Raw genomic sequence first — 12,009 nt, forward strand, 5'->3', positions numbered from 1 at the left:
TCCTAAAACAGTCTTCATAACATTGTACACATGAATGACGCTTTTACAAGGAGGCTTTTAAGCTATTATTATTTCCTATTCTAAAAAGTATGTTGGAAATGGCCCGTGAAAACCGCATGTGATTTAACTTGTTGAGCTGTGAAGTTGCAAAATAAAGACGACCTCTTAAAGAGGCATCGTTAATCAGTTTTGCCAGAAAGAGAAAAAAGGATGTCCCAATACATGCATGTCAAGGGCATTATACGTTATGCATTCTTGGCTATTCTGACCCACAATTCTCTGTGCAGCAGAAGTAACGTTAAATCAATTGAGCTGCCGAGAGAGCAATATAAGCAAGTGGGTCAAAGATCATGGCGCAATGTTATGATGAAATAGTATATCCCAATTGTATGCATACTTCATGCAAAGTAAAAGAGCAGCTGCAGTATGTTATTTGTAGTGTAGTAATATGATCAAGTATTCAATTTAGAATGCAGGGTCCGTTTTCTTTCCAGGTAACCACCAGCTGACATCTTTACTGTGATGAGGAAAGATATTCACAACTTGAGAATTAGTTAAAAATAAGTGTCATCACACGGTGACAGATGGGGCGTAAACAAGCTATTCTAACTTTACAGTGGGAACAAGGCATTATTTTTAACTAATCACTTAACACTTGCAGACAGTGCTTTCATCTCTGCTCATATTCACTCATAAATATGTATTTATTAATGCTCATATGTCATCTGTCAATGGGTATTTTCAAATAAAAATGTAGTTTCAATATCATGATGCTTTTACAGGGAAGATTTGGTCACTGCCTGTTAAAGGACCTGTGAAGTGTAGTAACGTATTTCTGCCAAAAGAGGGAGCTGCTGTTTTAAATAAGAAACCATGTTCTACCAGGGAAGTCTAATGGGGGAGTTTTAATATAAGTGATGTGATAATAACCAAGCACTCCCTGTAAAAAAAAAATTCTGAAATGGATGTGCCTGCTGCATAAGTATCCTTAAGGGTCTGTTCACCAAAATTACATATTGGCCATTGCATGTCTAGTGGTTTCTAGCGATGCAAATGATAAATGTTTTAGATTCCAAAGTTTTGAAGTGTCAGTCTTTTCATAATCCACCATAACTCTATCAAAATGAACTCACTATGAACCAGACCTGTGTTCCAAATCACATACTCTTTTTCTTAGTTTTCTTCTACATACTACGGCGTCGGCTGATCACAAAAAGTATGTAGATTGCATTCATAAGGGATACAATTGGGACATACTTTTACTTATTTGGTAACACGCTTCTTGGCCTTGCCTCATGCTCATTTATCCGTTGCATGGCTGGGTTGTTTTCACTCGGTTTCACTTTGCTCTGTCAATGTGACGTCACTTCCGGTGTGCAGTGGTTTATGGGTCAGAATCGCCAAAAAAAAGCATGCCGATCTCCACACCAAACATTACGACTGGATGTAGCAAGACATCCGGGTCTTTTTATCCAACGGTACTGGGACATCCAAAATATGTTTCTACCATACTCAATAGCAGGGAAGTAAGGGAAGTGGAACGCTGCCCATTTCTTCATTTTGGAAAGTGCAGAGGTCCATTCAACACCGACACACACACACACACAAACAAACAAACAGCTGTGCTTACCTTCTTGTTGGAAGAGCTTTGGTGCGTACAACCCGAGTCCAGGTTGTTATTGGGGGCAGAGACATTGTTCCTGAGGGAGGCAGAGCGCAGCCCGTCCTCCCCTTCTCCCTCGCCCTCCTCTCCCTCCTCCTCCCTCCCGCTCTCTGCCGAATGTTCAAAGTCGTCACTGTCTTGGTCCATCTCCTCCTCGTCCTCATCCTCCTCGTCCTCCCCCTCTTCCTCCCTCCCCTGCTCCTCCCCTCCTCCCTCTGTCCTCTCCTCCTCGTCGTCCTGGTGACCGTTGCCACCGCCGATGCTGTTGCTGCTGTTGTTGTTCTCCTCCTCTTCCTCTTCTTCCTCCTCCTCGTCACCGCCGCCGCGGAGACGGCGTTGCTCCGCCCCCCACATCCATCGGGCTCCTTTGCGTCCGTCTCCGTTTACTTCGTTGGGAGCGCCACCGTCCTCTTCCTCCTCGTCCTCTTCCCCGTCCTCGTCTCCCCGCGGCCCGTTGCTCGCCCCCGACTCACCCGGCGCCCATGGTGGTTCCCTCTCGCCGTCCACCTGCGACGCCTCGGGCTGCAAAATGACGGACAGTAAAAAACCACAATGAGTCATAGGAAACGGCTGATTAAAATGTGTACCTGCACTGCAATAAATGTCTAAGGGCGATTTCACATCTGATAGTCCGGACCGCACCAGAGTACATTTTGGAAAGCATACGGAGACCAACTCTTCAACAAGGTCTCTGTCCACCACACAGTACAGGTGTGAAAGCATCCTAAAAGTTCCAACTTGCTTTCCACAATGTCTGAAGAAAATTCTCAACAATCTTGGGACTTCATCGACAATCTCATTTGGCCCTCCTTACCCGTTGTTGTTGCTGCAGCTGCCCTTCCTCCTCGACCACCCGGTTCATGTGCTCATCCTCGTCTCCCTCCTCTGCTGCCTGCTGAGGCGCCCGGGCCGTGGAGGAGGCGTTACCTCGCACTGCCGGACCCCCCGGCCCTCTGCTCCGCCTGCTGCTGCTGCCCCCCGACAGCAGATCCTGGTTCATTTCCAAAAGCCAGCTTGCTACCTCCTGGACCTTCGCTAGGCTGTCTGAGGAGGAGAAGGCCTTGGCATTCTGCAAGGAGACACACACACACACACACAAGAAGGATAAATGACATGAACATATGTTAGCTGTTGTAGGTTCTTCTGTCCAAATTCAACTTGCACCGCTAAAGAGAAAGAATAAGTCTCCTATTGGATATCTATCCATTCACACAAATGAACACTCATTGCTTATTCCGTACAAAAGAATGTGTCAGTATCCCTCCTTCATATTCTATCCTTGCCTCTGAATGAAAATAATTAAGCATTTGCTCCTGGAGACACGCTATTGCCGCTCAGCAGCAGACAAAGGGAAAAAAGGTGGGAGTGATTGTGTTTGGCTGCAGATCACAAAGCGTCGGATGGGCAGAGAAGGCTTGAGAGCTCCATGTGTTCCAGCTTCCACCAAAGTTAATAAACAAAAGACCAATCTGTCAAATACAAAAGCAAATCAGGGCTTAAATGTACCAGACGCTAGTCCAACAATTGTCCTTAAGGTTTGTGTAGTCTACAAGGTTCAGGGGAAATGAAAGACATGTTTATCTTTTAAATCTGCTGTGTGTCCGTTTTATGATGGCAACCCTGCTGAATAATCAAAAAAGTCACATAGCTCGTCTCTGAAATGTCTCATATTGTATAATTGACGGGAATAGGCCCCTTTATCTACAATAAGACAGCTCCTTCCTGTGACACTGTGCCACATATGCAGCGATGCAGATGAGAATCCAACTCAGCTAAGTAAGATAATCTGTCACAATCAAAGCATCAGCTCTCTTATCTGAAGTTTTTCTTTCAGTCCACATGTCCCTTTTAGTTACTGGCCCCTGAATGCAAATATGATGCTGCAACGTTATAGGATGATGTGGTTGAACCATTGAGAGGTGACTGTTGTATCAACTCCTGCAAAAAAATATTTACGGACGGGTAAAGTTTTATTAACCGTTTACACAATTTGTAAAATGTTATATTTTGAATAATGGAAATGACTAAGAAATAGTATTTACTGTAGACTGGATGTTAAGATGACATTAAAAAGGTGCTACGAGGAACTTTTAAATATTTCTGAAACAGTCTAATTTTTCCTCTTATGATCATAAATTACATGTAACAGCAAACAAGACCATCAGTGCAAAGAATGCCATTTTTAAATAGTTTTTCTTAATGCCTTTATCATGGGTATGCTCACCTAGGAACTACAGCTGGCGTAGTAAAAACACTACTGCTTTTCTACTAAGGGGGTGCAAGAAAAACAAAAGTTCCTCAGAGCACCTTTAACCAACTATAGTTATTCAAATGCATACTTTTACTATTTTAATGATAACATTGTCAACTGGACCATTATCACAGTTAATGAAAGTACGTCATTAGAACAAATGTGGAGATCCCACACAAAAGAGACCCTTGTCCAAGCTTTTCTCATTTTGTCTTCCAAGTTGGGCTCCGATACAAAATCTTGTCATATTTTCTATATTTCAAGTGGCCAATTTAAAAATTAACACTTTGTTCCGTTGTGGAGCAGTGATTCACAACATCTTATTTTCCATTACACCCTCCAAAATCTGCAGTTGCACTGACATAAAAATGATGGACAAATCTCCCCCTCCTGCAAAACCTCTCAGCAGGATAAATATGACTAAGAGGGCTCTTTCAGACATCTGGCAAAGCTACAAACAGGAAACAGAATCTCTGTCAGTACCAATCCATCTGGATTTTAAACAAAGACACTGAGAAACAGTATCAGTGAATTCACTTAATTGTTGAGTCTCAGTTCTGATCACAGTCTGTTTATATGGTTACAAAACTGTAAAAAAGACAATTGCAAAACGTTTGGCTCTCTGCATTGACATTCTGTATGTCGGTAAAGTGATCCTACTAAAAAACATTTATTTCAAAAGAAATTACAGGCACTTCCTGCCCATATATGGTCCACGTTTAAAAAAAAAGACAGAACAAGTAGAACTACTATTACTACAACTACATGTTTTCAGGGAATGTATAAGAGTTGAAAGTCACGTTTCCATTTTTCCACAAGCAGCATCTTTGAATGCAAATGTCAATCATTCACTCACAGCTTTTAGAGATTTTCTCAACGATAACTGGCTTTTGAAAGAACAAACTTTTGTATGCAGACAAAGGCATAAAGTACTCAAAAGCAAATCAACCAGTGAAACAAATTGTATTCTCCTGGCTCAAATCTTAAGAGGCAAGAAAGTTGTACGTCGATAAAGGTAAGTGGGATGTGTGAGTCAGATTCCTCATGTCAAAGTGGTAGTGGGAGTAAGTAGCATGAAAAGCAGATCCATCCTCAATGCTTTTTAGTAACAATTACTTCCACCAATATATGTGAAGCTGTAAGACAAGTTCTGACAAATAAATATTAGGGTGGAGCTTCTTTATGCGAGGGCACCAGCTGCGCACACACAGTGGAAGCAAAGATTAGTTATAACAGATATGTATCAGACTGTATACTGTACCTCATGGCTTGCAGAGTCTGCAAGCCATGAGGTACAGTATATTAACCAAAGTACATCCTCACAAGGCAGTTAAAACACAATTACACCTCCCTCTTGTCACATAACTCGACTTAAGCCCCCTTGATTGACATGCAGTTGCATAAATTCAAGTAGTCCAAAATTAATTAAAAAAATTGGCTTTTCCAAACAGCTGTAAACAAGACCTGAGGAACATTTAAAAGATTATTATGATTATTAAAATCATAGCTGGTTCAGCTTTACAAAAAGAAGCCATGTGTCCTTTTAAATGCCCACAAGAGGTCTCTAGCTAATAACAAAGTGAGAAATTAAGGATCAGCTATGAAGACTGCAGCTCCTAATCTCCTCAATGCCTTTCATATGAGTTGATAAAATATTCTTAGAAGGCTCACATACTTTATCTGTCTCATAGAAAACCAATTGCTTTGACCTTGAAGAAATAGTCACTGGTCCCTTTGTAAGGCTTCTTCTTCTGCCTGTCTCTGTTGCACGGTCCCGGTGCTGTGGTGGGAAGCATTAGGCCGGGCTCAGATTGCACAGATCCCCCTCGGGACTGCCAGTTCATTGCTGTGAGCTCAGAAGAGGAAGGCTATGAATAGCTAAAGTTGTCCCTGCCTTTTACCGGAACGGCCGAGGTTCCGTAATTACTTTCCTAAACACAGCACGAAATGTGTTTGTTTTTATTGTTGTTCAAACAATTGTGAGCGGTGCACACAGGATGAGAGAGATTGACGCACAATGAAAACGTGTTGCTGATGAACATTTTTTAACCAAGATGTGTTTCATTTAATTGGCCAAGGGCAAGTTATTCTAAAGGTTTTTATCTAGACATCCTGCAATTCACCCTTCAATTGGATAACTCCTTAAACTTAAATGCCCTTTTAAAGAGGGCAAGCAGAAAATTATTTCAGAATAAAGATTAGATTAAGCTTATTTAGGTGTTAAATTGGTGTTTTGGGGCAGCTATACCACACAGGAAAAGATGAAATTCCAGCAACTCTTGTAGTGAACAAAGACTTGGCACATTAAGTATTGCATAAACAAGTTTCCTTCATCAGTCCCTATTCTTAGTCCTGCAAGAGCTATGAATACAAAAATAGCTTTGGGAAGCTGGGGAGGGCAGGCCAGGCAGGTGTGAGTTTGTTTCTCTGGAATTGGGTGACACAGGTGCCCAGGAGATAGACTCTGAGAGCAAATACAAAAAATCAGACCAGAGATTTTTCCCCCCAGAGCTATAAGATTATGCACACCTGCTTGGTTTAGTGTCAAACACAAAACTTTAGTTTGTAGTTTTAATTAATTCACATCTTCTACTGCTCATGTTAGCTTGGTTGCCACCAGTAAACTAAAATGTCAGAATACACAACTAAAACTGCTCCAATGAAATGAATGTGTGTAATGTAAATTAAAGATACTTTTAGTGTTCCAACCATGAAGATTTTTTACTCAATGCCGTTCTCCACAACTCTTTGGAACGTTTTAATATATTTTTTAACACTCGACAAGACAGCTATTTTCAGCAAGCTTTGAAAACTCCACTGCATTATACAGTACCTGTAGTATAAACCACGACAATCAAGTTTCACGTGTTTCAAATGTTTGCCTATCCTGTTGGTCATTGCCAACTTGGGAAGAAGATTCTCTAATTGTTTTCTTAAGAATGTTATTATAAATGTTTGGTAGCCAAAAGATGAACTCCCTTTTCTTCCAATAATAAGATGTATCTAGACCAGCCTTGATAGTGTGTGCCCAGCAGCCTGGCAGTGCTACATACAGTGCAGACAGTCCCTGGTGAAGTTGCTGATGGTGAGGGGTTGGGATCTCTCCAGTGGGTGGTGCCAAGTTGGCACTTCACAGAGACAAGCCCCAGCTGTGGCACACACAGCCATTACTTTAGCTTGTGCTCAACACTGGGCACTTCAGCAAGAGTGTTGGGGGTGGATCTGGTCAGTTTGTCTACATGCTGTAATGGGAGGTGGCAACAGAAAGGCATTCACTGTCTATGGATAGTATATGCAGCTAACCTGAGCAGCTCCCCACCATACACACAGCTGGCATCCAAACTTGGTACCAAACACTGATGCTGCTGCTGCTGTTGTTGTTGGTGAAACAGCTGCATCACTTCATCACTGATTCAAATTAAAACACAAAAGACAGTCTGGGATGTAATCTAGTCTATCAAGTGCAAAAGCATATTTCTAGGGGTGTCTCAAGCCAATATTCAGTATCACATCAATTAAAATAATGTATTAAATGTTTGCATCAGTCATCAGACTTGATCTATTTCCGGTCTAATTGCGACCCAATTGCACACTGTGTAAGATACTATGGGAAATATAGTAATTGTTGCTTTTAAGTGCAAAACATAAGAGGGTAAGGGTTAGAAGATATCTAGTTAAAAAATAACAGCCTAAACTTAATTAGTTAATTAAGTGACTGTGTTTACATACAATTACATACACACTGTATTTGAGTACCTTTGAAGAGCAGAATATCACAAAGTGCTTCCCTAAAGAAAGGCAACTGCAAAAATACAGACAGAGAAGTCGAAAAAGGTGGGTTTCTTGAAATTATTCATAAAAGGTGTACCAGATCTCAAAGGAAAAACTTCAAAAGTACCATTTGTGCTCAAGCTTTACAAAAGATGCCCTCGTTTCCCTCCAGTGCACCGCCTGTACGGCTGGCAAACTGCCTTTATAATGCCCCATTAAGCATGTGAGTTCCCTTTCTTGAACTGCCAGTAAAAACCTGTTTTAATTATGTTGGTTGAGAAAGTGATGTTTTGAAGATTAAGAGAAATGGGAGAACATATTCTCTCAAATTAAGGACACTTTGATCAGACGTTTATGGAGACATTTGGGTTTAATTGGTGGGTACAAAGAGTTAAATATTAAAATGTACTGAGAAATATGTCAGTCTAAGCAACAGGACAACGTTTATGTTTAAACTGATGTGAAATGGACTTATGTAATTTACTGGAAGTATGGTTTAATTTTATTAGAGTCATTGATACGGCAAAAATAACCTTCTGCTGACATATGCTTATTTGCGAATCAATTATGACCAAGTCGGCAGTTACTAACCATTTCAATCATTCACATTCTTTATTAATATGTTTAATGAGGAGATTCTGAGTTTGATGATGGATTGTGAAACGTGAGTTCTTGGGGAGGGCTCAAAATGTGACAATCATTTCCAGCTTTGAAACCTGACTGAAAAGATGCTTTATCACTTCAAGGCTACTGGATAGCTAGTACATAAACCCTAGCAATAAGGAAAGGAACATTAAGAGGACTGAGAACTGAACAACTCGAAATGGCAGCAATAAATCACATAAATGTGACCTTAATAGAACAGCTGGAGAGACTGGAGAAAATATTGGCTGTGCACAAAGAACAAAGGAACATATAGATCGAGCAGCGGATGTATTGTGGCTCGACTATTCCACTTTATTTCAAATATATTTGAATTAGTGAAGACCAAATTTAACCAATACAAGATTTTTTTAAAGCGGACGGACCTTCTGCTTTCACATGGTTTCCTAGTAACTGCAACATGCGAAACAAAAACTGATAAGAGTTTTTACTTTTGCACTTGTAAATTCTTTGAGCCAAGACATGCAATATTAGGAACCGTTTTCCAGGATCCAAGCAAAGGCTGGCAAATCTATAAATAAACTTCTTTGCTGAAACCGTCTCCAATTCAAAGCAGCAGCTTTTAATCGATGGCTCTATTTAAAACTGGTGCCCTGTGAAGTCTCACAGGAAGAAGGTGAAACCTCAATCCCTGAGCTGCTTGGCAGAGTGGGATAACACGTTTCCAAATTAATTTTAGTACTGTATTTTGTGAAAATGCCTTCTCAAAAAAACAATGAGATCTGTTCAACAGAAAAGCGAAATTAGTTTTAGTTTTTAAAAACAACTCCTCAAACTGTCACTCATTATCAAATTTCCTTTATATTTGTTGCCAGGCAACATTACTCATGGGGGCCTAATTCTTCTTAGATACAAAAGAGATTAAATCTCCTGTGAGGGACTCCAGGGACTAAAAATCCCAGTCGGTGCCAGACAACTATTAAAACAGTCATGTGCATAACAAACATTGAAACAGAGGGAACCTTAGAAGCTACAGCCATGACACAAAGCCACACACTCATTCACAGACATACACAGAGGCACGTGCCACGTGCCCACAAGCACTCAGACGCACACACAATCTTGTTTGGCTTTCATTTGTTCCATTAGGAAAAGCATTTTCTCCAGTTGATGTGGGGCAGCAGCAATTACTGTTTACCACAGGCAGACTGAAGGCATCCAATCCATGTAAATAACTCTGCTAGCTCAAAGTCCAGTGTTGCCAAGGCAGCAAGACAACCATCAAATCACCTGGTTTCTTTAAAAGAACCAATTACTGCGTTGCTCTCCCTGGTAACCCTGGTTCTTCTTCCTGAGAAATCGTTTCAAAGGACGCTTTGGCTCACACGCTGTGTTTTCTATATTATGTTGTCAGGCTCTGTTCGTTTCCTTAATAAAGTAAGCACACAGCTTGCTGAACAGTTCGCATGGAAACATAGATGTGACTGTGTCAGTGGGCGCTGCTGCTGCTGCATTCATTCATTGTTACCTTAGGTTGAGGTGGGCAGCCGGTGGCCAGTCTATGCAGCTGTTCCGAAGTGTGACTGTTGAAGAGATCCGAGCAGCAAGCCGAGCGGCCCAGTCTCTTCATCAGAGACGAGATTATGCTGCAGCCACAGCCACACATCGACTTGCTCATTAGTAGCCCCACTGTTCTGGAGTTAGACCGACGTACGAGGAGGGGGTAGAAGAGATGTAGCCACTTTCTTTTCCGTGTTAAATGTTCCCTTTAGTAACGCTCAAAGCTGATGCCTTTTCTGTGATGTATTCCACATGGTGATCCACAGGTACTCTGTCACCGAGATCAGGTCGGTTTTATCTACAGCCGACATAACACAGATGCCGACGCGACACTCACCTTAATTCACAGTCAGGGAACTCGAGTTGAGAAGTACAGTTTGTCGGTCCATTTCCCTTGTGATTGTCTCCCACTTACTTCACTCCCTGTACTGCCGTAGGTCTTTCTCTGAGTAGCACACACCTCCTTGCTGTAGCAAAGTCACTCACATCCACAAAACACCTTCTTCCAAGGACGCCTACCACTACTCGCGTCTGTCTTCCACAATCTCCATCCGTTTTCTTCCCACTCCCTTCGGTTGCTGTGCAGTGAGGATGCTATCCCCCGTCAATGCTACTGCCACCACTGTACACCACCGCCCCACCAGCGGTAAACCACTCAGACTGAGATCTCTCAACTTGCCGATAAAAGTGCTTCTCTCGTATGACATTGGAGCTCCTGGTCGTTCCATTAATTGAGGAAGCAGTGGACAGAAATTTGAAAGAAATCCAAGACACTCTGCATGCACCAGAAGGATGGCTACAGTCGGGATGCAGTGGGGGAGGGCTCCAGTATACTGTAGGCATTTAGGACACAATAACTGAGCAGACGGGATTATTATGGTAATGATCTGTCTAAGCGGTCAAGATGCCGCTAATGACTTTTGTGATTACCAGTGCGAACAAAGAAAGACAATTTCTATAAGCGACCGTAAAAAAAATGGAAAAGCAGATGGGATACAAAAACCTTATGCTTATGCTCTCAAAGTAATTTACAGTTTATAAGATTTAATGCTCTCAAAAGTAATTTCGAGTTTATAAGATTTAAAAGTGGAGTCAGCTATTCTGGAGAATGGTTGTTGTCAAAATCAGTGAATGTCTCCTCGCGATCGGCTACAGTGTCTGTGCTGGAAAAAATCCTGTGTTAATACACAGCCCAGCCTTTGTAAACTAGCATGTTGCTAGCTACGGTGGCCCCCTATGTTTACAAATCCTTTCTTTACATAATATTTTAGAGAGGCTGAACCTACACGCCTGTGTATTAACTCTGGATTTCTTTTCAGAACACACACAGTACAGACAGGTAGCGCTGACCCCACCTTTAAGCATTTGCACAAGATTATATGTCAACATTAGCCATATCTTCCCTGAGACAGCACATTCCCGGTTCACCTCATCACTGATGTTAGACCCGATTCCAGTCTAGTGGCGCACATCAACGACATTAACAGTATTGGGCACGGAAGCTAATAGTTACCCGGGGTAATGGAGCCGTGAGGCCTTGGGAGGGAGAGACAGCGAGTGGGAGGTTCAGCAATAATGGCAAGACAAAGATAGGATGACAAAAAATTGAGAACGGATCATCTGTTAAAGGAACGGCACCAGCTTGTTATTAATAGCACGCACATAATGACTAATTGACCATTCTGAATCATAGTCTGCTATCACCACCGAATCAAAGGCAAAGAAAAATTATAAAAGCTGATGGTGGAAACATTTCTAAGTAAGAGCAATGATGAAAAGGGACATAAAAATAAGATACTATATTGATTCCAGACCTGATTCTGTGATTGTGCGATTTCTAAAAATGTGGCGATTCTGTAACATCGTGATTTAAACATCCTCTGAGGAACTTTTAAATGTTTATGAAAGTCAAATTTTTCTTCTGATTGTCATAAATGACCTGTAACAGCAAACGAGACCATCAGTAAAAATAATGATATTTTTGTTTATAGTTACTAATGCCTTTGCGTGGGTCCGATTTCCCTGGAACATCCTGTGTTTTTCGAATGGTACTGAATCAACTTTTACTTGGCTTTACCATGGTCATATTGATTGCAGAGCTGTGACTTTTTGCACAACAAAAGTGAATTAAATAAAATACACCAATTTGTATTACCTTTGA

The 12,009-nt window shown here is 41.4% G+C and overlaps 1 protein-coding gene across 1 annotated transcript in view; it reads right to left on the reverse strand.

The window, feature by feature from the left end:
* Positions 1-12,009, reverse strand: part of fbxw7 (F-box and WD repeat domain containing 7) — a 107,482-nt gene that overhangs the window by 72,177 nt on the left and 23,296 nt on the right. The window contains exons 4-5 of the mRNA XM_080030212.1: positions 2,478-2,732; positions 1,631-2,185 (exon numbers count right to left, since the gene is read on the reverse strand). Of these exons, the coding sequence (XP_079886338.1) occupies positions 1,631-2,185; positions 2,478-2,663 (741 nt within the window). The 5' untranslated portion in view covers positions 2,664-2,732. The remainder of the gene's footprint in view (positions 1-1,630; positions 2,186-2,477; positions 2,733-12,009) is intronic.

Source organism: Ammodytes marinus (genome assembly GCF_949987685.1).
Source record: "Ammodytes marinus genome assembly, chromosome: 6".
Classification (NCBI taxonomy): Eukaryota; Metazoa; Chordata; class Actinopteri; order Uranoscopiformes; family Ammodytidae; genus Ammodytes; species Ammodytes marinus.